The sequence below is a fragment of the Mirounga leonina genome, unplaced genomic scaffold, assembly GCF_011800145.1.
Source record: "Mirounga leonina isolate KUSES-001 unplaced genomic scaffold, KU_Mleo_1.0 Mir_154, whole genome shotgun sequence".
In the NCBI taxonomy this organism is placed as follows: domain Eukaryota; kingdom Metazoa; phylum Chordata; class Mammalia; order Carnivora; family Phocidae; genus Mirounga; species Mirounga leonina.
In genome coordinates, this window is record NW_023270389.1 from 51,222,391 (window position 1) to 51,248,565 (window position 26,175).

At 45.2% G+C, this 26,175-nt stretch overlaps 1 protein-coding gene across 5 annotated transcripts in view; it reads left to right on the plus strand.

The window, feature by feature from the left end:
* Positions 1 to 18,842: 18,842 nt before the first annotated feature.
* The window catches only part of KIAA0040 (KIAA0040 ortholog), a 38,620-nt gene continuing 31,287 nt past the window's right edge, over positions 18,843 to 26,175 (plus strand). The window contains exons 1-2 of one of the 5 annotated variants that reach the window (XM_035010748.1): positions 18,843 to 19,038; positions 19,302 to 19,399. In XM_035010748.1, coding sequence (XP_034866639.1) covers positions 18,936 to 19,038; positions 19,302 to 19,399 — 201 coding nt within the window. In that variant the 5' untranslated portion in view covers positions 18,843 to 18,935. Of the gene's footprint in view, positions 19,039 to 19,196; positions 19,590 to 26,175 lie in introns of those variants that run through there. The other 4 variants (XR_004680283.1, XM_035010749.1, XM_035010750.1 and 1 more) reach the window with 4 other exon arrangements.

The following is a 26,175-nucleotide window of genomic DNA, read 5'->3' on the forward strand; positions in this document are numbered from 1 at the left end:
AATAAATACATTAAATTAAATTTTAAAAAAGACTAATACGGAATAAATACATGATCTTGTACTCAACTGTGTGGATGCTCACCTAAGAGCTCCTCAAGGATGGGGATTTTTCAAACACACTTTAGACACATCAAAGAGCTCAAAATTGATTGGTAAACAAATTGTTCAACTGATTGAATGAAGAAATCAATGAATAACCTCGAAATATCTTGTAAATTACACAGTGTCAATTTTTGTTTTTTTGTTTTACTTTGCTCCAGGATGAATTACAGAGAGAGAGAGAGAGAGAACAGAAAGATACATGAAAATCGTATAAAAAGCACAAACAAAAAAGAATGACTATGTGGCTGGAATCAGGAACATCACTGTGCAGCTTTTGAGTTTGGGGTTAAGTCTTGTGAATTGTCCTTTGGAACTGATGGAAGGAGGGAGGGTGAGAAATCATCACATCATTTCCAGCTGCTTAGGGAGGAACCCCAGTTTGAGTCCTATTTTTCATGTATAGGGAAAAAGAGACACAAGACGTGTCAAAATCATCAAAAGGCACATTTCGGTTTTATGCACAGTCCCAGCCTTGAGGAATTTACAATTGTAATCATTCCAAATGTTTTCCTTTAGGGTAATTTAATGAAATAAGAAAATAATGCATAGGAAACAGTGTGGGCTTTAGCCCAGACAGGCCTGAATCCAAGCCCTGGATTGACCCTCTGCCAGTTACAGCTGCCTGTCCTCTGATTCTGTTTCCTTAGCCATAAAGTGCAGTATCAGACCACCTACACATGGAACACATGTGGGATCAAATAAGATAATGTACGTAGACTGTGGAGCATAATTCCTGCCACATAGTAGGCCAATAAATTATGACTGTCTCTTTCCCCATCAGAAGAACCAATCTCAAGATTATGAACTTCCCAACACCTTCAAGTGAAATATTTTTCTCATTTAGACTGTATTAGAAGCCAAAGTTATAACACCAGGAGAATACTTAAGGAAAGTATGATGTGTGTTAAAAATGCTAGATACCCTGCAGGGCTCTCAATAAATACTTATTGACTGATGAATGTATTGTCAGAGTGCATAAAATCACAGAGATGGGAAGAGGTAACAGCATAAAAAGGTAATTTGGAATCAGCACAGGGTAATGATTATACCTCAATAAGTATTTTATTTCTTAAAAGCAATAGTAAAGGAGACTGGAAATCATCTGGAAAAAAAAAATCAGGTTTTATTTTACAGCCTCAAGTTTATATGAATGCCTATGGGCACAGTACCCAAAATGCTGGTATCTTACGGGCAAAATTGGAAGCAGAAGTACTCTAGGTATCAAGGGGCATATGTATTCATGATATCCATTGTCATGTCTTTCTACATGACCCAAGGAGCAGGAGACCCAGTTATCCTATGTACCTTGACTGAAGCACCTGCTAGAACACTTTCAAGAGTGTCATCACCTCGGAAGACAGGGTTTACATAACCAATATTTACTGGGCTTTATTATGTGCCAAGTACCATGCTGAGTTCAGGAACACCAAATGGATGGATCACAATCCCTGTCCTCAAGAAGAGAGGTAGAAGGGGTACCTGGGTGGCTCAGTCATTAAGCATCTGCCTTCAGCTCAGGTCACGGTCCCAGGGTCCTGGGATCGAGTCCTGCATCAGGCTCCCTGCTCGGCGGGAAGCCTGTTTCTCCCTCTCTCACTCCTGCTTGTGTTCCCTCTCTCGCTGGGTCTCTCTCTGTCAAATAAACAAAATCTTTTAAAAAAAGAAGAAGAAGAAGAGAGGTAGACATATAAATAACTAATTTCAAGTAAAGTGTGACCAGTTATCCTTGAGGTATGTCCAAGAACATATGATAGCACAAAGAAAGGAGTGGACCATTTAAGCTGAAGGATTAAGGAAGTGTTTCTCAGAGGCAATAACAATTGAGCTGGACCTTAAAGGATGAAATGTTTGCGATGCCAACAGAAGGTGAGGGCAGTCCAGGTAGGGGGAATCTCTTGGACAAAGGCTCAAAGTCCAAATAAAGGGGTAAAATCAGGAAACTCAGGGTAGTTCCATAAGAACTGGGTCATTTATAAGCCATACATAATGTATGTATATATAACACCTCACATAAGATATCTTTGTAAAACTGTCAACAAATAATTATTCCCATTTTGTTGATGTGCATACCATGAACTTATATTCCCTAGTCCATGAACTCATCAGGTCCACCTAATATATATATATAATCTATTTATATTTATATTTATATATTTATATAATAAATATATATTTATTTTTAGAGGGTGGGGGAGGGGCAGAAGGAGAGGGAGAGAGAGAATCCCAAGCAGGCTCCACGCCCAGCATAGAGCCCGATGCAGGACTCCATCTCACAACCCTGAGTTCATGATCTGAGCTGAAATCAAAAGTTGGACACCTAACTGACTGAGCCACCCAGGTGCCCGGTTCACCTAATATTTTTAAATTGAATACCTGTACTTGTTCTTGGTTATAGATCATTAAATGGCCCTTAGACATTGATGCCTTGCTCCTCATAAGTTCTTGAATTTATACAAGACCAGCTGCCCACAATTATGAAGGTCCTAGGGAAGGATAGGAAGAGAGGAGGCTGAAGGATAAAGAGACACAACTTCCCAGTGTGGGCATCTCAATGACCCGACAAAATATCCCAACATCCTGGAGAAATAAATATTTCATAATGGTCACAAATATGATGGGACTGTGAGTAGTAAATGCATCAACCATATACATTATGAAACCTAAGCCATAAGTCCTTGATTCTACAGTATGAAAATAGAAAAATTTTCATTGCAATAAACAATAAAAACAAAAAAATAAAATAACTAAAAACAAAGACAGGACATGCCAGTTTATTGCAAGACCCTTGACACCCAAGGCTTTTGTGCTACTACAGATCATCTTATTTGTGCTACAGAAATAACCGATAATGCTGCCCACGGGCCTCCACTGAGGGAATCACTAAATGATCTCAGTAGGTTTTCCCACTGAACCTGAGATAAGGGGATAAGGTAAGATCAATGAATAAAGTGAAAGTGTGTGTTGCGCTGTTGAAAACAGTGCTTTTTAGGCATCTTCGAAATGGCCCTATGGTTACATTAAAATGGCCACTTCAAAATGTCATCTACCTAATTTCATGTCTCATGCCTGCCAGAAAAATGCTTATGTGACCTTCCCTAAGGTCACATAATTTCTCTGGGCTTCTAATTCCTCTCCTGTAAAATGAAGACTTGGACCAGATAACCTCCAAATCCATTCCCGTGCTGACAGTTCATAATTCTGACTTTCTTTTTACCCCACATCTAGTTATCCCAAGCCTCTATCTCTACTCACAACCAATTGTCTTGGGCAGCAGAGATTTAACCCCAGCCCCCCAAGGCACGTGGGTGGATTCTTGGCCCAAACAGCACAGTTCAGCTGAAATGTCCCCATGGGCCCATCTGGGCAGTGTCTTTGCCCCCCACCTCGGACAAATGTGTGCTAGATGTAAAGCAGCCAGACGATGATGACACCTCCCATATTGCTAAGTTGAAGCTCAAGATTCACCTTGCCCACTGTGGTTTCATTTCCTGCCAGGAAACAGAGCTCGGTGCTGCAGATGGGGCCCAAGATGACAAATGTTTCTGAGACAGGTTCTGCGTTCACCATGGTTTCCTTTGCTGTGACATATGGTAAACACCACAGAGCCTTCTTTTTGTGGGGTCAGGCAGAAAGCACAATTCGGATGAACATCACCTTGGATTTCCTACTTATGGATGAAGTGAGTGTGAAGTGTACCCTGGAGTTTTGGTGTTAGGTGGATCCCCCGTCTGTCCAGCCTCGTGGAATTGACAGGTAGGGAGAGAACAGCCCCTGCAAGGGTTCCAGCCAAGAGGCGACAGGCCTGAGGAGCACAAGTGCACTGAACACCCCTCCAGGAGGAACACAGAGTTGCCCCAGGCAGAGCCCACCCCTAGCTCAGCAACACGGGGGACAGCCTTCCACAGGGGCAGGGAGCTCTGTCTGTATATTTGTAAGGGCATATAAGGCAATGTTTAAAAGCATGAATTATGAATAGCTGGCTCAGTCGGTAGAGCACATGACTCTTGATGTCAAGGTTGTGAGTCCAAGCCCCACGTTGGGCGTGGAGCCTACTTTTTAAAAAAAGCATGAATTATGAAGCCAGAGACCCAAGTTCAAGTTCCATCTCTGCCCCTTAACCACCTCTGTGACTTGAGCGATCCAAGCCTCAGCTTCCTCATCCATAAAACGATGCTAATAGTGGAATCTAATAATCAGGGTCATTGTGGGGATTAAATAAGACAGTGAATGTAAAGCAGTAAGATGTGGTAGCTAACACACAGTGCTCTGCTGAGTCATACTTGAGCCTGAGATGGAAGGAAAAATCAATACGACTGAACTTGTCTTTATTTAAAATCTTGATAGTTTGTTCATCATGAAATCTTTGCGTTTTTCAATTTAAAAAAATCGCATTAAAATATTACTTATCTTGATTGTTGAGGGTTTTTTGCCATCCCTTAAATCTTGCACATGTCTACAAATTCAGTAAATGTTGCTCGTTATCATTGTACTATCATCATACGGTGACTGCACAGCATAATTTATTACTTAATTATCTAATGTCTTGTATTAGTCATTGTTTCAAGGGCTTATGTCCTATTTTCCCAACTAATTTGTACCCTTAATAAGGGCAGAAGTTATGACATATGTCTTTTATGCCTAACACTGCTGAGTACATAAGAGATTCAAGTACGTACATGTCCAGCTCTAGCTTACAGCCTATGGTAGACAATCCACCTCTCTGTTGTGCTCAAATTGTGTCATGTGTCGAAGGTTTTGTTCCGTGATCCTTGCGGCAGGGATGACAGCGGCATTATCCTATGGCATGTCTGGCACAAAGATGATGGAACAAAAATCAAAGAACAGGCAGGGACCTTTAAGTTTATCTCATCCCACCTGCTCACTTTACAGATAAAGTATTTGATGCCCAAAGAAGTTGGATGATGTGGCCAAACCAATCAATGATAGTACTGGGATGAAAATTCCGTTCTCCTGGGCTTTTTCCACTCCAGTGCTTTGTGAATTTTCTTTTGTCTCTCTATTCCTTTCAGCATCAAGTACAGAGCTCTGCATGTAGGAAAAATTCAGTAAATGATTTAGATTATTGATTTCCAGAACTTGAGTAATCTTTGCTTAAAGGGGGAGTATGGAGTCATTGACTGGGAAAGTGTACGTGTATTTAACAACTCTCAATAGCCCCTGGCTCAGTGCAGCAAGGGGGTTGAGAGAATACCGGATTCAGAGTTAGACAGCTCTGAGTTGAGTCCTGGCTTCGCTACTTCCTAGCTATAGGGCTTTGGGTAAAATTAAGTTTCTTAACTTAATTTTCCTCATCAAAAGCATGAACATAATAATGGTACTTACCTCATACAGTTGTGGAAAAATTACCCAAAACAAAAACACGTAAAGGGCATGGCAGACTGCCTAACCATAGTAAATGCTCAACAAATACTAGGGATTATCACTATTCCAAAAATAAGCCCAAGAGTTAGGTGGGCTATGGGCAGATGGATAGTGTTAAATGTACAGCTGTATGATATACTCATATTTTTACATTATGGTGGATTAAAGATTGTGAGTGGGGAGCTAAATAATCATTGAGCACTTACGATTATGCTAGATCTATCCCATAAAGCCTCATAAATAACTCTAATACCCATTGTATTCTGTGGGATCTCAGTTCCATATATCCATGACAGAGACTCCACCGCCTCCCCTCACCCCTACTAGCTGCCCAGCTCCTGAAATTTTACAGAGTTCCAAAAGCACCAGGAGCCCAGACCAGTAGACAATAAAAAGGGACCTGTCGTAGACTCAACAATACCTCACTATGATGCCCTTTTTCTTCCATTGCAAAAGAAAACCAACTATATTAGCAAGGATGCCCGATCAATCAGCAGAAGCCCAGATATAGTAAGACACTCCATGACTTGAAATCCTGCCAACACCCTCCTGGTGCTGTGAACAGTGGACAGAATAACCCGGGGAAACCAATCGCACAGTTCACTTCACACAATACCTCACCTACGTTTCCTGTCTTTTCCCCTCAGGACATAACAAGACTCTGAGCCCAAACTTACACGACTTCATGGGAAGATGTGAGGTAGAAGTCTGTATGAAAAGCAACTGGGTTTTAGTACTTAGAATTTGGGGGGAAGAAACAGACTTGGATATCCCAAATTTCCAATCAAAGACCACAATATTTTGCATCTTGGCAGCATCTTTACTCCGAAATCCTCACACTGCTTCAACTTGTCTGGCATTAACATCCCAAGGAAGCAACTAAGGGTTCATGGAAGCCACAAAACTCTAAAGAACACTTAATGTTCATGGCACTTTGGTAGGAAAAATGAGGGAAAGTACAAAGAAAACCATTTCCATCCTGGGTCAAATCCTCCATGGGCATGCTGAAAGTTCTCTTAAAATTCAAGGTTTCCCCAAAGCAGAGTGGTATCCTAAATTGGATCCTAAAACAAACAAACAAACAAACAAGGACATTAGTGGATAAACTGGTATTAAAATCCAAAGGTTCCATAGACCAATGAATAGTACACTATCCATGCTAATTTCTTAGTTTTGACAAATGCACCACAACCACATCAGATGTTCACATTCAGAGAAACTGAGTGAAAGGTATTTATCTTTGCGATGCTTCTGTAAATCTAAAATTATTCCAGAGTTTATTCAAAACTTTATTTTTGAAATAGAAAAAAAAACAATAATAATAGTAAGTCAAGATTTCTTTGCAGAAGAGATTTTGTTTGATGGGTGGGAAGGCTAGAGATTATTATTCTCTTTCCCCAGTGAAAAGTATATTAAAAAGACAAAACCTCCAGCCTTTGACTAGAGATCAACCAAATGATGGTGGCCAATTCCTTTTCCCCTCAAGTTAATACGTTGGGAAGGTAAAGAGAGCTGGGCTGCTCTAGGATTTGGGCTCTCCAGTCTGTAAAATGGAGAAAATGGTCTCTCTCAAGTGTCCCCATTGGGAATACAGGATACAATGGATGCAGAGCCCTTGACATGTGGTCAGGAGTTAGGGGAGAGGCATTTAGTTCCCTTTGCTCCTTCTCCTTCTCAGGACAGTCCACAGGCAGTGCCTGTCAGCCTCCTCTGGGGGGAAGGAGGGCTCCTCTGTCTTGGTCAGCAGGGCTCCCTATGCTGCTGGCGTCTGGAGGACCTGCCAGATGGCTGAGCACCTGGACAGCGAGCTGCAGTCTCTCCCTCAGCCGTCCTTCTAGAGAGCAGCTCCTATCCAGCCCTCTGGGAGTAGTTCTGTCCTTGTCCCACTTTCTAAAGAACAGCCCACCCATCACTCTGTGGGGATAGAGAAACAGGACAGCCTATCCCTTACTTATCGATTTATTTTTTGGTAAGAGTGAGAAGGGAGACAATGATCCATGAGCTGAGGCTTGGAGGCCCAGCCCCTGCCCCCACAGAGTATCATCAAGCCAGGTCACATGGAGGCTCATTTCTACAGGTACCTTCACTCCCCTTGTCTTGACTCAACTTTAAGTATATCCATGTTGACTTACTGTCTCTTGTTTCCAGGAAACTCTTTTTTTTTTTTTAAGATTTTATTTATTTATTTGACAGAGAGAGAGACAGTGAGAGAGGAACACAAGCAGGGCGAGTGGGAGAAGGAGAAGCAGACTTCCCGCTGAGCAGGGACCCCGATGCGGGGCTCAACCCCAGGACCCCGGCATCATGACCTGAGCCAAAGGCAGATGCCCAATGACTGAACCACCCAGGAAACTCTTAAATTAACTAGACCTTACATTGTGTGACTGTGTAGAGCCCCTCCGTTCTTCCTGGCATTGTCTGCCCTTGCAGATTGAGATGTGGTGAAAGTCCCAAGCTTTTATGTTCTACCTCTATAGATTGTGAATTTCTTCAATAATCTCTATTCCAAATATTCGGCCTTATTATCCTAGCAACCATTCAAATGTCCCAGAAATTTATAATGTTTCAGTGTGCATTCCCTCCCGATAGCCTCATCTACCTAGAGGTGACCACACCTGCCAGCCCCTGGAGGGAATTCAGAAGCGTACCCAGTGGTCAAGGTACCCATTGGGTATTCCTGTATTATCAAGGACATTTCTCATGCTCTTTGGCCACGTTAGCGTCTGAGCCCCTTCTATGTTTGGGGAGTCTCTCTCCCTGTGAGGCAGAGCTGGTCTATGGAGGTGAGCGATGATAGGTATTTGCTTACTAACCTCCCCACGGCTAAAGGAATGACCGTGAACTAGACTCCACCAATCATCTCTATCTAGTCCAGACTTTAAATTGGAAACTAATCATATGAAGGAGCAGAAGTCACCCAGAATCCGTCCTGGCAACGCAGACAGCTCCATCCAGTTTACTGATAGACCAGCGATACCAGCCCCCGGGGCAGTTTGCAGCTTTCACTGGGGCACAGGGACGGCGTGTGTGTTTGTGTGTGTGTGTGTGTGTGTGTCACGCTGTGTGTGGCACAGGGACAAGTCTCGGCATCTGGGCTCTGCAGGAGCAGCACGGGGTCCTCACCAGACCAGTTCTCCTACACAGTCTGGGTATTTCCCCTGGCAGCAGAGCCCCTGAGTCTGGCCCTTTGACCTTCCTGGAAGTTCTACGAGCCCGGGCCTATGAACTGGGATTCACAGGTCAGCAACCTGTGTTGTCACCAGGGCCCCAGGCTCAGCATGGTCTCGTGCTTGGTTTAATGCTCTGCTTTCCATCTTCCGATTCTTAACATTTTGACCAAAAGGCCTCGTATTTTCTTTTGGTGCCAGGGCCCTGCAAGTTATGTAGCCAATCCTGCCGTAAGCCAGCTAACATGCTTTAGGTCAGGGAGTTCTTAACCTTTTGTATGCCGGCTAAAGCCTATGAAGTATATGGAGAACGCTTTGGTTTTTTAAAGATTTTATTTATTTATTTGAGAGAGAGCACAGCAGGGGGAGGGGCAGAGGGAGAAGGAGAAAGAGACTCCCCGCTGAGCGCAGAGCTGAGCCTCCCTGGAGCCCCCAGCCTCCTCAGGGCTAGACCCTGAGTTCAGGACCTGAGCTGAAGTCAGAAGTGTAACCAGCTGAGCCACCCAGGCGCCCCCAAGAGAGTTTTTAAATGCACAAAATATAATAGCCAACCACTCTGAAATATAATTAGAAATTTTTTAAAAACAAGTATATGATAGCATAATATCTGTGTTTCTTTTATTAGTACATTAAATAAATCTAGTGGTAGGTCTAATAAACCGCTCTTATCCAGAAGTAGTAGTGAGCATAAACAATATTTTGAAATGCCTGCAACAACTGAAATTGACTTAAAAATATCTATGATTTCTAACAGTAATAAATTCACAGATCAGATACCTGGTTTGTTATCCGCATTCAAAACTTACAGAAATGCTAAACTCAGGGTTTTTTTAAGATTTTATTTATTTATTTGTTAGAGAGAGAGAGAGAGAGAACAAGCAGGGGGAGTAGCAGACAGAGGGAGAAGCAGGATCCCTGCTGAACAAGGAGCCCGATGCAGGACTAGATCCCAGGACCCTGGGATCATGCCCTGAGCTGAAGCCAGATGCTTAACCAACTGAACTACCCAGGCACTCCTGGAAATGCTAAATTCAGTTTAAGACTAACCAAAAGAAGTGATTCATCCAAGTCACAGAGCCCCTAAATTTTAATTACAATTTAATTTAATTTTAATTTAATTTTAAAACTAAACTAAAATTTAATTTAAATAAAGTCTTTTTCTGCTTCAATCATCCAAAGTCATTACTTTGTTGCTTACAACAGAGAAGCCTGTAGGATAGAGGTGCCCAGTGTGACCCAGGCTCTAGGACCAACCCTGAGTTTGCCAGGCTTCTCCACAAAAACAAAAACAAAAACAAAAAAAAAAACAAGCAAATATAATAGTCACAGTGGCTCCAGATGAGTCAAAGATGCATCCAACACAGCCCTGCCCTCAGCTATTAGATCTTCGAGAAGAAAGTGTCACCCCAGGACACTGTCTGCAAATCAGGTGACAAGCTCCACATGTGTGGTATGAACCAAGTGATGTAGGTGGTCGAGCAAGTGGAGATCCCTTCTAGCTTGGAAGATAACTATTAATAATAGTTCTACATTATAAGAAGGGAGATAAGGACGCCTGGGTGGCTCAGATGTTTAAGCGTCTGCCTTTGGCTCAGGTCGTGATCCCAGGGTTCTGGGATCGAGCTCCACATCGTGCTCTCTGCTCCGTGGGAAGTCTGCTTCTCCCTCTCCCACTCCCCCTGCTTGTGTTTCCTCTCTCACTGTCTCTCTCTGTCAAATAAATAAAATCTTTAAAAAAAAGAAAAGGGAGATAAGACACATAGTAGGATAGTCGTCACTCCAAAACCTCCAGCAAGCTAACAGAATGTGGGAGTCCCCTTCCTCAATTTCCCGAATCCTCACACAGGAGTCTCTGTTCTAGCCTAGATCACCCAGGCTTTTTGCCTCTTAGCCCAGTGTCCTTTCCTCTGCCCACACCTCTCCTGTCATAACTAAAGGGGAGGCTGTCTACGAGAGGGAAGTACATTCATGCAGATCATCTAAAAACCAAGATACCCACACCCCAAATTGTGTAGAGCAGGTGTCAGCTAAGAAAGGAGAGGCTCAAAAAAGAAAACAGATCGCCAGATCCTCTGGCCCCCAAATAGGTTTCGAGATCTGAGCCCCCAGCCCAGGACAGAATTCATTTGGCTGGTGACCAGCACACAGAGTCCTTCCCATTCCTGCCTGGGAGTTATACTCATAACAACAGCAACAGCCGGAAAAGGGCTTCATGAACATAAAAATAAACAAACTTTCTATTTTTAGCAGGGCTGCAGCTGTGAGAGCTTCATTATTTGCATTTTAGTGGCAGCATTCTGAGGGAGGATAGGCAAGGGGAGAGGGGTGGGGGACGAGGACAACTGGGAACGAAGACAGCAGTTGCTCTGGGAACCAGATTTTTCAATGCTGAGCCCAATTACACACAGGCCACAGAAACCAATGTCCAGCCTGGAAGTCTCTGGAGTCTGCAGGTCTGGAAAAACTGGATAGGGTCAACCAGGAAGCCGGCCCATGATTGGGCTCTTTTCTGGCCATATATAGAAATAAATAATCTTTTACCCACATGGTTTTTAGAGCCACAGAAAACTGTTGCCTAGTGACTCCATCAGAGGAATAAAAGCTCACTCGTAAGCACAGACCTTTCTCGTCTTAACTCAGGCTCTCAGAACCTGTGGGACTCTCACAGGAACTCAGCTCCAGCGTGTTCCAGGTTTGAACACTGTGTCCAGAATTCTCGATGAGCCTGCAGCGTTTTCTCCTGCCCAGCCCTCACTGACAGCTGACGGCATCAGGAACTTGACCAAGGACAAGCCTAACACTGGAGGTGAGGAAGGATGGACGCTATGGTTCTTCTTTTCTGTTCCCCTGGAACAGAACCAGGTGTTGTGAGAAGGAAGTGTTCCAAGGCCGCCACAGAGGAGGGGTGGAAAAGTCCCTTCCTTACGATAAATGTCACAGCAGCTTTAAGAAAAGTGTATCCCTGATCTGATTTCAGAAGAAAGTCTCTTTGCCCATGCTAATCCCTTTAGCCATGCCATGCCTTGACCCCATGTCATCTTTAATTATGTTCTTTTCCCTTTTCGTGTCCCTTTTCGTGCATCATCCCAGCTATATTTGCAGCCCATTGTGAGGAGATAGAATTGCAGACCCCAAAGCAGTCCTGAGCAAAGAAAGAACCCAGTGCTTCTTCAGCTGCTTACAAGGAGGTCAATTCTGAGGAATGCTTGGAGAATGACTCCACAACCTCCCAGATTTGTCCTTACAGCCAAGGGGCTTCCTTCACTGGCAAAGGATTTCCTGAGAGCTATACCACCCCTGCTCATGCAGAGCTTGCAGCCCAGCATGGGGGAAAAATAAACAGGTGATTTCCTTACTGTGGGCAGGCTCTGTGGTGGGTCAGCACAGAGTCCCTTGGGAATACAAAGGCCTGGCTTTTTCCTCAGTCTTGGAAGAGTCAAGACGTTTTCAGAGAAGATGGTGGCTAAGCTGGGACTCAGGTAAGGTAGAGATTGGGTAGGGGTAAGAATATCTCTTCAAAGGGTCCTCATCTAAGAGTAGCTCTCAAACAATATGGCAAGACATAGAGCAAGGCTAAAATAGACAAGAACCAACTCCAGCACTGCGAAGATAGTTGGTTTCTACCTCCCAGTAACATTTATCTTGTTACCCAATAACATTACTGAGCAAACCAATTGTGGTCCAATCATAAGAAAGAGTATCATTCTCTATTTGAATGTGGATTTCCACAGCTAACAATGTAAGCCCTAGAACTTGGGGTTGAAAGAGACTGTATGGACTAAATCTCCAGGGATAGCAATCCCTTCCACAGCATCCCTGACAGGCGATGGTCACCCAGCCTCTGCTTGAATTGTTCCAGGGACAGAGAGACCTCTGCACTGATCAAGGCAACTAGTTAGTTAGTTAGCTAGTTAGTCAGTCAGTTAGTTAGTTAGTTTGTTCATCCGTTCCTTTTAAAGGCAGGAGCTAGAGTATATAGTGGCCTCCTACCAGGCTGGAGTTTCTGACTCCAGTCCCTCAGTCTCTCTACACTGCATTAAATCCTACAAAACACCAAGCCGACTTTTTTTGAGAGTGGTCTGTCCATTGTTCAAATCTGCAGTGACCCCCAACTACCACCATAGAAATTCTAATCTCCTGCTTAAAGACTAGAACAGCTCATATCAAAATGTAACAATGGTTATCATTGGTCACCAGGTTTATAGATGATATTCTGTTTTTCTCCTTCATACTTTTGAGTCTTTCCCTAGTTTTCTGCATTAGAGAGAGAGAGAGATTGAGAAAGGGTTATCAAATAATTAATGTAATTTACAGAACAGTCCTACCATTTATTCCTTCTCTACACCTTTTTCTATGTTGGGTTCAACCTAGCAACCTTTCACTCTCTTTCCCCATCTTTAGATTCTTCTGCATCTCTTAAATTCCGCCCAACCCAGCTTTATCAGGAAGGTTTCCATGAATGCTCCAGCCCTTACTTCCCTTAAATCCAAATTTTAAAACATAGCACTTCGTTATAAGCAGTTTTCTGATATCTGCTAATCATTGCATAGGTCAGTTTCCCAGTAGAATGTAAATCCCTTAAGGGCCATATCACAGTGCCTACCTAGCACAATGCTGACATTACTGCAGATTCTCCCTAAACAGTTGGCTATGGCTGGCTGGATGGCTGAAATTCTACTAAGTTGCATTTATTAGCTCAGTTGGTTAGAGCACAGCTAATAATTATCTTATGTCATCTCTTCCTATGCTTCTCAAACTGGGATGGGGGTGGGGGGCACATCCCTGGAGGTATAGGAAAAGTGTGTCAAGTGTATATAAAGCCACAAGATATCAAATAATGTCTTCCTAAAGCAACAATTTTCTACCCTTTAGGGCTACTTTGGTGGAAAAGCTTGAGAAGCACTTTGTAGCCCATGCTTTTCCAAGAGCAGGAATTTTCCAAGGCAGATATGCAGATTCTGCTTGAGTTTATCAGTTCAGGCCTTGCTTCTAGATACTTTCAGATGACCAGTAGGTCTAACACTCCACCAAGAAAGGTTCCTGGAATGCATCATTCATCCTGCATACAACAGCATGGACACCACTGGCCTAGGAGCCAGAACACCTCGGTTCTTGTCCAGTTATGCAACGAGAGTGGGCAACTAGCCTTTTCATGCCCCAGCTTCTCATTCACCCTGCCCTCCTAATAAAGATCAGGTTAAATTAAACAATACATGTGAAATAATGTCTCTGTAAACTGAAACTTACATATAAGCTCCAAGTATTGCTATTATTGTTACCATCCCAGAATCAGTTCATTTGGTCCCACAGACACAGAGAGCCTGCTTCCCCAACCTGTCCAGTTGATTAAAGTGGGTAGCAGTGGAGTTCTGAATCCAGAAAGTTCTGGGTTGAAGTCTGACTCAAGGGTAAGCCCAACCACACTAGAGCCTGATCCGTTTTTGTATATCTCATGTTTTTCATTGTACTGGGAACATACATGTGCTGAATAAATGCATCTCTATTTCTTGGAATCTCTACTTACCATTTACCTGATCTTTGGAAAAATTTTGTTTTAATTTTCCAAATTCCAGTCTCCTCTTCTATTAGACTATTATAGTATCTCATAGTGTTATGAGAAATGTAAAAGCAATGGGCCTACACTGCTTAGCACATAGAAAACAATAAGTCAATGGTAGTAAAAATAGAGAGGGTGAGTGTATTTCTGCAGCTTAGCAAATGAAGGCTATCCCATTATTTTGTGTTTTTGTCAGCCCTTCCGTTTACCTATTATGAAAGAGGTAGGAAAAGGGAAAGGAAGTTTGTTGATGGCAACGTTGAGGTTCTGAGTCACTGAGCTAGTTAAGGAAGCAAACTTCAAAGGCACAGTTACTTTATGGGCCCTAGAGGCAAGAGGAATGAACAATTTCAGCCCTCACAAAAACTTCTGCCAGAATGAATGTGCTGGGCAGGGCAGGCTGGGGTTTCCCAGACGTCTCGCCGACAAAGTGTCAAGAAATGTTTTATCTCGTCTGTGTAAATGCTACATGAAACCCACACAGTGGGCTCACTCAATAAATCGATACATAAACCCGTCCCCAAGAGAAGAGCAGAAGACAAGGGGGAACCACAAAGAGAGGCAAAATGAGAACTCTGTGGGGCTCTCCTCTGGCCCTGAGACCCCTGCCAGAAAACTGGAATCCAGAGGCCTGCTGCTTCCATTTGAACAAAGCCAACGCTCAATTACAACAAAGAGTGCCGAACAGGCAGCCACAGGGCCGTAAACATAGCTTCCAAGACACAACTCTGGGGGACTATGCACCAGAAGCAGAAAAGGAAAACTGAGCTCCTTCACACCCCAGAGGCATAAACAAAGGGTTTTCTAAGCAAGCACTTGCCCCCCACCCCATCAGCCCTAGTTTTGGAAGCGGTAGGGCAAGGTGCTCTGGCTCTGGAATCTACAGGAACCCCACAGAAAGCGCAAAGCGCATGCAGTTGGGGGACATGGATGCATGGAGAGACACGTGGATTATCAAAGGAGACATCCAAGAATTTCCAAAACTTTCCCCAGTGCCAAGATTTGGAGCTACTGCCATAAAAGTAGTATTTTTCCTGGCATCCCGGATACAGCACTGAAGGCATTTTGGATGTTGCATTAAAAAGAGTTCCCAAGAAAAGTATATCGTCACTGCTCTTTTCGGAGGAGCTTTCGTAATCAGGGTAATTTCTGTCAGAATTCGACAGTTTAGAAGGGAAGGTCTGAACAGAAATCTAATCACAAGAGGTAAATATAATAACTGGTATGAAAAAGGGCTCTCGAAGTCCAAAGCCAAAATGAAAAAGCAATGCCTTTTAAAAGGGCTGTGAGGGAAGCTGGTGGGGAGCAGAGGAAATGCTTTCTTAGAATGGCTATAATTAAGCTGGAGAACTTGCTGGGTTTTGGATAACCTGCTAAAACTGAAACACGCACGAGACTAAAAATAAAAGACGGCATCTGCAGAAAATACTTGGCTAAGGTAAAAAGCACAGGGTTTTGGTGCCTTCGCGAGGCAAAGGCCTCTGAGACTGGAGACTGGACAGGTAACACTGGCACACTGCCAACTGGCTCAAGGCCCAGCTCTAGCGAGGCGGAGAGCGTTGTCCACAAAGACCCCATATATGCACAGTAAAGGGCCTGCTGGGCCACCCCGAACTCCCCACCACATGGAGTAGATCTTAGCTTCGGGAAGCTCTCCTTTATGGCACTGCCATCCCCACGTCGGTCCAAACCCTTCTGGAATCCATTTTAGGTTGCCAGCTTGTGCCACCTCTGGGAGATAATCCATTCCATACATTCTTTACCTGCTATGTGGTGTAGTATTTCCGCTGACTTGTCTTGAACTTGCCCCTCTCGTGGTTCCAAAGTGCCGCTGTATTTCAGGATCTGGTGAACAAGTCTGTGCTCATCTCATCCACACCATTTATAGGCGGATCACTCCCTCTTAACAGCCTGCGCCTTGTCAGAAGCCCTTCTGACTTCCAGTCGGTTCCTCAGAGCGTCCGGGCTGCCGTTTGGTGACTTTCTGGAGCCCTGTTAACACTTCTAGACCCTCACCCAAATGTCACGGGTAAGAATACACCACAGTTTTAGGGGAGAGTAAGATTCTCAATGTAATGTTTTCCATACCTGAAGAATATGCCCATTGGGAGCAGCACTGTCCTGGGCGCACACACATTATCTTCGACGTGGCTTCTAGACTCAGGGCATCTGCAATGGCTAAAACAGGGCATTGCCAAGAATGAAAAGCAAGTGTAGTCAGTCCTCATCTTCCTAGCAGGCTATGGTTGGATACTAAATACCCCATTGATTTTCACAACACTGAAAGGGAAGCCTTTTGTCCCCAACATACTGATGTGAAACCAGGTGCTAAAATTAGTGGGGGATGATCACTCAAATTTCTAGTCTCAGTTCACATATCTGCTTATTTTGGCTTCTCTCTCTTTTTTTTTTAATTAGATGTTAATGCTCTGATTCACTCCATTTAGAGCCCACTAACCCCTTGACCACCTTCAAATATCTCTACTGAAAACATGAGAAATAATGAGGATTAAGCAAAATGTAACAGCACTGCAGTTGCCCAAGGCCATTTATGAGTTCATCGAAGTAAGGATTTAACTGCCAAGAGAATAAAATAGTAGGTGGGTGCTCTAACCTGCCTTTTAGTAAGGGATACATCATCTACCCAGTGTGAGAATATGTGGCCAGCTGCCCACTCCTTTTCTTCACCATAATTGCATCTTCTTAGTAGTGTTAGCCCCTCAGCAGACCTTGCAGCCTTAGCAACCGAGTATGAGCCAATCCGCCATCTTGCTCACCCATGAGTCACTGATTTCTCTGCCCCAGAAGCTGTTGGCTTTCCTTGCTTAACTGAGACATCACAGAGATACCACCTTATGGATAGGATTCTGATTTTCTTTCTACCATTTAAAACCATGTCCATGAAGCCCTCAGCTCAAGCCAATTGTCTCCTCTCTGGTTTGGTTTCTTCCTGTTTCCTTTCAAAAGCAACCCTAAATAACTGCCACTTAGGCCATAGCCAATCTGTAATGTTGCTCTATATTTCCAGAAAAGTATTTTCTGCAGCCTTCCCTCAAAAGGACTCATTGCAGGGCTGAACATTACCCTTGTTCAAGTGTGGAATTCCTTCCCAGAAGGCGATTTCCCCCTCTACTTGATGGCATAGTAGTAAAAGGACGGAGTGGGGGTTCAGAAACACTGGAACTCAAATCTGAGCTTCACCATCTATTAGTTCTATGACACTGAGGAAGTTACTTCACTTCTCTGAACCTGTTTCCTCATAAAAGGAGGAGAATACTACATCTCATAAATGTGTTGTGAAAGATTCAATGATATGCGTAAAGCACCTGACACAGTATCTCGTGTCCTTTCTTAAGATGGAAGGAAATATCCATTCCCCAATCCTTTGACCAGCATTCAAGGCCTCACTGCCAGCCACCCCACCACCCCCGCCTGGCTTCCTCAGTGCCCTCAGACTCTGTACCCTGGCTTTTAAGTTCCAGGGGTCTTAGAGAAACCAACTCTACGTAGGTAGACAGTTGCAGGCTCAGAGTGTGATCACAGATGGAGCTTTTGGGCAGCATGGTAAACCCATCGACTGATGGAAGGTTCTCAGTCTGGACACTTCCAAGCAGCCTAACCAGCCCAATCTTCCCATTTCTGCTGGGACTACTTGTTAGCCCACTTGCTTCTAGAACCCACTTTCCCCCTTCTTGTCCAGATCTAGACTGAGTTCATTCCACCTGAATTTCTGGGAAAAGAGTCTCATCTAATCTCCTTCCGTTGGAAGAAAACATTTTTTTTTCTTTCCTTAATCATTTTTGGTGTTTCTGACCAAAGGGCTGGGTTTTCTCTTTGGCCTTGCAACTCAGAGCCATTTGGCTTCTCCAGCACTAACAGAAAGGGGTCTCTTGTTCCTCAGTCGAAATAGTTGACTGCGGGGCACCTGGGTGGCTCAGTCGTTAAGCGTTAAGCCTGGGATCCAGCCCCACATCAGGCTCCCTGCTCAGCGGGAAGACTGCTTCTTCCTCTTCCATTCCCCCTGCTTGTGTTCCCTCTCTTGTTGTGTCTCTCTGTCAAATAAATAAATAAAATCTCTAAAAAAAAAAAAAATAGTTGACTGCAAGAGTCATTTTAATTCCCACCTGCAGAGGAGGGCAAGACCCTGCTCAGCACCTGGCACCTGGTCCCTGAGCACCTGGCAAATATAGTCAAGCAGGCAGCACCCCAGGTCTATGTCATGGAAGGACTTGCCCAGATGGCTCTGAAGAGGCCCCTCCAGGGCAAGGTCCTGGCATCATCATCCCCCCTAGGCTGCCCCCCAGTAACCTTGGAGACACTGAACAATCTCCCTGCCAAGGGTCATCAGAAGCTTCCTGTCTGGAGTCCTGCACCCAACCCTGGTGCAGGCCCTTTCATTTTCTAGAGTTCCAGGTGCTCCAAACTGGACCCACAGAAATCAGAATAAAAAGTGAATGGGGGGCAACTGAGGATAACAGGGAAGAACCTCTGAGAACTTTGTGCAGGCAGTTTCCCCCTCCATCTCCGCTCTGACAGCTCAGGATGGTGCAGGGTTTTCCTTACAGCCTTCAGGGAGCGGCACCAAGACTGTGTGCACCCCCCCTTCCCCCCCCCCCCCCCCCCCCCGCCCCAGGCATCCAGCGGGTGAATAAGGCAGCTGGCTGTTTTGTTCGTCCAGATAAGGCTTGGGAGCCTTCACCCAATCTGTCCCATGGTCCCCCTCCCAGATGCCTTCCACTCTCCTGCCAAAAGGCTGCTCTCTTAGGCAACGCTGGGCTGTCTTCACCTCAGCCGAGTTTCCCCGGAATTGTCTCAGGTCCCGGGAACTTGGTGCGTCGGTGAAATGGACTGGCGACGGGCGTGGCGGGCGGGGAGAGCGCGGGTCCCGCAGGAGGCGTGTTCCGGCACCGGTGGGGCACCAGCCCGGCGTGGCGGGGGCGGGGGGGGGGAAGACCCGGAGGAGGGCGCTTCGGGGCGAGTGCGCCGAATCCAAGGGCACCGGCGGTCTGTGGGCCGGGAGGGGAGCTGGGGCCGAGCCCAGGCGGCGGGAGAGAGGGCGAGTCTGATTCAGGAAGTTGTGTCTCTGACATCAGGAGCAGGACGGAGTTGGAGTGAAACCTCAAAAATGCGAGGCGTCGGCCCGAGGGAGGGCAGAGAACGCAGAGGGTGCCTTCCTCCAGGAGAGCGGCAGGTACGCGCGGCGCCCGGCCCCCGCTGAGCCCCCGACTCGGCACCTGGCTCCGCGAGGGGGAGGGGCGGGGGGACGGGCTTCCGCACTGGGACCTTGACCTCACCCGGGACCCGCCGCTGTCAGACGGGCGGCGCGCGCGGGAGACCCCTGAGCCACCGCGCCTGCAGGAAGCCCTCCGGTGGACTGAAAGGTGAGTCTCAAGACTGTGTTTGTGTTAACATATCCTAAGCTGTGTGTGTGTGTTAATATATTTTAAGCTGCGTGTGTGTGTGTTTTAGTACATTTTAAGGGGTGTGTGTGTGTGTGTGTGTGTGTGTGGTTTAAGTTGCCTTCTGTTGGGAAGGGAACTTCCAGCTCACTTTCGTTCTTTGTAAGGATTGACCAGCCCCAGAGATAAGTGAGATTTAAGGCTCCTTGGTCCTTCACGACTCTGGTTCTAGTTTGTTTCCCTTCTTTTCGAGGATTCTCAGCGGGCTGACATCTGCTTCTGGGCTGAGTCTACATGGGTTGGGGGTGGGGGATTGGGGTGGAGTTCTCTTAGTCCAGTTGACAATGCTGCCTGCCGGTAGGAGCTTCGAGATTCTACTTGTTACTGAAAAAGTCAAGGCCTGAGACTCACTACAAAGCACCTCAGTCGCTGATGTTTCTCAGTTGTTTTAAGTGAAGCCAAATTTTCAACAGGGCTAAGAAACCAGCAGAAAAGAAAATATGGCCTGGAGCCAGGAATGGGAACCTGTCTGCTAGCCTCTGAGCCTCCCGGGGATTTACTGTGACACAGATTGCTTCCAAATTTCTTTGAGTCTCTAAATGGTCCCACTCCCAGCCCCCTAGCTCACCCGTGAAGGTAGAGGACACAAAAAGACCCGTTTCCCTAGTATGTTTAAGAGCTTCCCAGCATACATTGTGTAATAACTGAGTTAAATAAACTATATACGTTAGCTAGTAGGAACACATGTCCTGCCTAACCGAAAGGGAAACCAACCCACAGGAGCACTGCCCTAATTTCACAGAGACGGCCGGCAGCCAGCATGCTGGCTACCTTGCCCAACTGCTCCGTGTATTCTGTTCAGTGAGGAAGGGGAGGGATGGTGCGCTTGAGAAGATCACTCCTTCCTCAGAAGCACCTTCCTTGAAAGCGGTTGCATTTCATTCACTCAGCTAAAGTTTGTAAGAATCTGAAGCTAATTTTAAGGAACCCTCATTTTGAAGTCCGGATGAATAATGAGAGAGCCTTGAGTTATAAGGAACAGGTCTGAAAAGTACCACTGATGTGTCATTTGTCAAGTTCCAAAGAATTTAGCAAGGGTCTTACCATCAATCTCCTACTCTGATGTGCCTCCCCTTTGCCCAGTGCTGGGCTAGCAAGGCAGCTGTGCAGGGAAATCTGATTGAGTCCTTCATTTCCTCTGAAATTCTGGCTCCCCAGTCCCACCCAAGATACAATCTAGGAAAGAAATACAGGACAAAACAAATGTTTCTCCAGCCTCCATATTTTGTCAATATTTAGCCGGTAGAATAAAGAGAGAATGACTTCTGCCCTTTTCTATGAATGCTAAACTCAAGAGAATAATAAACACTCAAAAAGCTAAGTTACTGACTTCATCCATTCATACAATACTTACTATACCTACTGTGTGCCAGGCAGCATGCCAGGTCCTTGGAATCCAAAGATAATGAGATCATTTCTGCTTTTGAGGACCCACAATCTGATAAATGACACAAGATACAGAAACAAACTATAGTTCAGAATAATACACGTTATAGTTGGGGTGCCTGGGTGGCTCAGTCAGTTAAGTGGCTGGCTCTTGATTTTGGCTCATGTCATGATCTCAGGGTCCTGGGATGGAGCCCCACATTGGGCTCCATGCTCAGCAGGGAGTCTGCTTCAGGATTCTCTCTCTCCCTCTGCCCCTCCTCCCATTCTCTCTCTCTCAAATAAAGAAATAAACCCTTTTTAAAAAAAGAATAATACACATTATAGTTGCAGTAGCTATGGGATACTGAAATGATCCAAAGGAGAGAGTAATAAACTCCCCTAGGAATTATCTGGAAGTCAACACTGCAGGAATGATGGATGAGCAAGGTGTTGGAAATGATTAGGAAATGATTAGGGAGAGGGTATTTCAGGCAGAGGAAAGGGTATATGCAAAGTCAAGGGCACGTTGGAAGAACTGCAAGTAATGGGGGTAACTTAACTATCCCAAATGTTGTGCATAAAAGCAGTGTTGAAGGTGGCTAAGGGAGCCTGTTAATAACACTATCAGTGAGACCTTGTTAACACTGAAGAGTCTTGGATTTGGCCAATAGTGATTGGCCTAGAGATATTATTTTCATTCCATATGGTGACTCCAGGTGACTCTCTCTAGACTTCCAAGGCCTTCCCAGGATGCCTTGCGAGATACCTAAAATGTTGGAGAGTATCTTGTGTTAATGGCACACAGGCAATACAGATGCATTTAACCAAACAAATGAATCCCTAGAAATCACTTCACCATATAAGAAATGCATACTTTAGTTCAACTCTAAGATCTGCCAAGACCTCTCCAGAACTCATACCCCAAGTCTAGTAATTGTATGGGAGAGTCCTACCATCATTAGAAGAAGAAGGATGACTTTCTCAGATGAATTCTAAACCCTGATAGAATAGTACTTTAGGTCTGGCTGCCATGGCCCAGATCAGGAAATTACGTGACCCAGCATGGAAGGAAAAAACCTTGAACTTGGAACTAGACACACATGGGTTCAATTCTGGCCTTGACCACTTACTAGCTTTCCTTGGACAAGTCTTTGAATCTCTCAGCTTCATCTCCCTTACATGTAAAATGGGGATAACTGGGGGCATCTGCATGGCTCAGTTGGCTAAGCATCTGTCTTTGGCTCAGGTCATGATCCCAGGAGTCCTGGGATCGAGCCCTGCATTTGCCTCCCTGCTCAGTGGGAGCCTGCTTCTCCCTCTGCCCCTCCCCATGCTCGTGCTCTCTCTCGAACTCTCTCTCTCAAAGAAATAAATAAAAATCTTTAAAAAAAAATGGGGATAATTGTTACTCTCCAGGGCAATAGTTAGAATCAGAACCAAATTGAAAAAGAAAGATACATTTACTGTGCTCCATAAACCGCAAGTTTCTATAAAAACGTAAGTTGTTTTATTATTATTACTAATCTTTCCTCTTGACGCTACCAACTAGACAGACTGTGTACGTGTAGGATCTGGGGAGTATTGTAGGCCCAGACTTGCAGCTTTTTAACTGTATCATAAAAGTCTCCTTCCGTCATACCAATGGCATGCATCTATTCCGGCCACTTCTTTTACTCCTTACCTCCAGTAGCCAGAGCCCAAAGAAGTGAGCGCTTTACTAATGTTTATGCAGTTCTTGCACAGCACGAGGACTCCTGGGAGCTCGTGGCTGAAAGCAGCCAGGATTCCATTTGTCAGGCCGTGGACCCAACCCCAGTTGCACTGAGTCCACTCAGAGGGGATGCTTTTTTTCCTGATGGTCACCAAGGTGCTGGTTAAACCAGCATTGGCCCTGAATCTGAGCATCAGGTGATGGCTTGAGTGGATCTGTGGTCTTCTTCTGTCCCAACCAAGGAAGCCTGACATGGTCCAACCCCTGTGAAGCTCAAATTTGATGCCAACATCCAAGCTTTCGACTAAACAGACTTCTGAGAAGGGCTGGCTGTTGATGAGCAAAAGGAAATAACCACAGGCTCAAAGACTTCAAGTGGAAAAACACTTAGAAATGAGCCAGCCCCACCCCTCACTTCACAGATGAATGAACTCATGTTCAGAGAGGTGAAGTGTGTTCCCGGCTCAGCAGCTGATGAAGCGGGGCGGACCAGAACCCAAGCTCTGTCTCTCTCCACTCAGGAATAGCAGGGTTTCTATCACCTGGACCTTCTGTACGTCGTGCACGAGGACACACACAGGCACTCAGACGCTGGCAGCAATGTAAAATGAAAAGGCCGCACTTGAAGGCTGAGCCTTCCCCGACTGGCCTCCAGGGAAAACCAGGAGCAGATCTTCCAGAGTAGAGGGCAGGTCTCCTCTTTAACGCAATCTCCCTACCACACCCATCCCTTCTGTTTCCTCAACTTCTGTCCTTAAATTTCTCAAAAATTTCCAAATACCGGGGCACATGGGTGGTTCAGTCGGTTAAGCGTCCGACTCTTGGTTTTGGCTCAGGTCATGATCTCAGGGTCGTGAGACCGAGCCCAGTGTCAGCCTCTGTGCTCAGCATGGAGTCTGCTTGAGATTCTCTTCCTCTCCCTCCTCCTCTGCCCCTCTTCCCTCTCTCTCTCTCAAATAAAATCTTAAAAAAATAAAAATTCCCAAATACCCCTCAAAAAGGGAGATAGCACTGGGTGCCTTAATTAACCGAAACCCCTTTAGTGTTTTATTAAACTTGTCATGAAGATAGTTTCAAGACCAGTAGGCAGGTCAGCATTAAACATCAAATACTGATTCACACTTTACTATTCCATGAGAAAGGCTCTGGGTGAATAATAGGAGCTCAGGAGACTCATCATCACAGGCACTGTAAGAGAGAGAAAACAGTGGCAGATAGACTTTTTTTCCCTCTCCATGCAGCAAGAGGAAAATCAACAGCCAGTTCTTTGAAGGGCAATCCCCAGGGCCACAGAACAGCTCAGGTTTCTGACTTTTCCACCCACATTGGCCTGAGCCATCTGAGCAGAGCACCACCTGGGGACGTGAGCGGGCCCCAACATAGCTGAGTTCCAAAAGGAACCTCACACAAACACGACATTTCTTTCTCGGGGCAACTCCCAAAGGGCCATGGCAGTGTCCAAACCAAATCCCGGCCCCTGGCAAGAGACTTGCTCCTACGATTGTAAGCAAGCTGCTCCATGGAGCTTGTTGCTAAGAAATGAAAGAAAACCTAATCGTTGCTGTATTTCTCGGTCAAAATTGCAGATTGTTTCTTGTAAGCCATCGCAGACTTGCCTTTGCTCTTAACTGTCTACAATTTCTTCCCTCTAGGATGTTTTTCAGTTGACTTTTATTCTCCTCAAATACACCCCTGATTTCAAAGCTGGATAGGCTTAAGGAAAGCCCATCAACAACTTCTTTAGTTTTCCAAGCAAGTCATAAAAGAAAATTGGCAGAAGAGAGGGAAAAAATATAACAGCAATAAAGATAGTTACATGTTAAAATACTTTTAGTCTTCAAATTGTCCTGAGAACATAGGACACAGGTTTAGAGGTAGGTGCAGAGGCTGGGGGTTAAGGTCAGTGGAAGAAGCAGTGGAAACTCCGAAGTTCCATTAGCTGTAGTGTTAAGGGGACAGAATGACACACAGTGGACATGCTGTGTCTTAACCCGCATGACATGTGACTGTGGCCACCGTAAACAGAGAAGAGAATGCTTCAATGCAAGTCAGGAGCTTGCTTTTCTCTCCCTGACCCAAGTGAGGTCCTGAGTCTCTGTCCTTCTGGTCATGGTTTCCTAATTCTAGCACCTTCTGCAGCTCCACCAGGGGGACAAAGTATGGGCTTTCAGAAGCCCTTCAGCTTGAAAAGCCCTGGCCCTAGCCTAGAGACTCCATCAGGCCATCCATGCACAGTGACCTAAAATCCCCCAGGCACTAACAGAGGGCAAAGTCACCTTCCCGATGATTTGGGACTGGGAGAGAACAAATGTTCAGCCAACCTTTGTTGGTTCCCTCACATTTTTAGTGTGCATGCTAGGCTCTCAATAGCCATTTGTTGAACAGTGGTGCTAAGAATTTGAGGCATGCAATCTGACAGCCCCCTGCCCCACCCGCCAGGTTGCTTTATGAGCACATCACAATTGTTTACTCAATGTTATGGGACAGAAAAGTGGCAAAGCTGAAAGGAAACACACCACTTTTAAGGCCAGCCCTGCAGACTCTCCCCATCTGTCAAGCCCGTTTCTTATAAATGACTGAGGTTTACACCCTCCCCTCTCTCTCTACCTTCCACTCGTGACCTGAAACTTTCCCTCCTGCCCAAGGCCCACCATCTGCTGAGTAGCAATAGCCAGCCCTGCACGCCAGTGGTTTAGATTAAAACCTCCAGGCCCATTGCCTGGGTGACCCACACTATCCCATAATGAAACTGCCTCTGGGAGAGGGGACCCCATTTGCACACCACACCATCCAGACATGACCTGCTCCAAGCTCTCCTGGCTTCCAAACAAGAAACTCAGTTCCTGCCCTGCGGGGAGATTTGGCCCAACGCCTTCTCTGGTTCAGAAAAAAGGCAATGATGTGCCGAGTGGTCTCAAGAGACTTGGTGATTTCCAACTACCGTGCCCTTGGTAGATTCGCACGAGGATATTATTGACCCCTCTGAGGAAAAGCTGCTTTTTACTGTGTTTGCAATGGACGAGTGGCACAGATTTTCACAGCTGGCCACGGGAAGAATATCTCACTTCCAGACAGAGACACTGCATCTCCCCCACCCTCTCTGGGATAAAGGAAGGGGACACGGTCACAGAGCATGTGCCACATGAGGAAGGAGGTCTGATGTCCCTGACTGACATTTTCCAGGAATAAGTTTTCAGTGGTTTAAAAAATAGCATTCCTTCAATAACGAATACTTAAACCATTGAAATATGTGGTCATTCAACATTTGGTATTGTAATGAATGAATAAATATACACTAAAGAGAACAATCAATGCCATTTTCTTAATTACTAATAGGAACTATACCATTTTTTTCCATTTACCATCTATTAGCTTTCAAGAAATTTTGCATTATCTCTTCCCACTTTCTTTTGGAAGGTAAAGTTCACA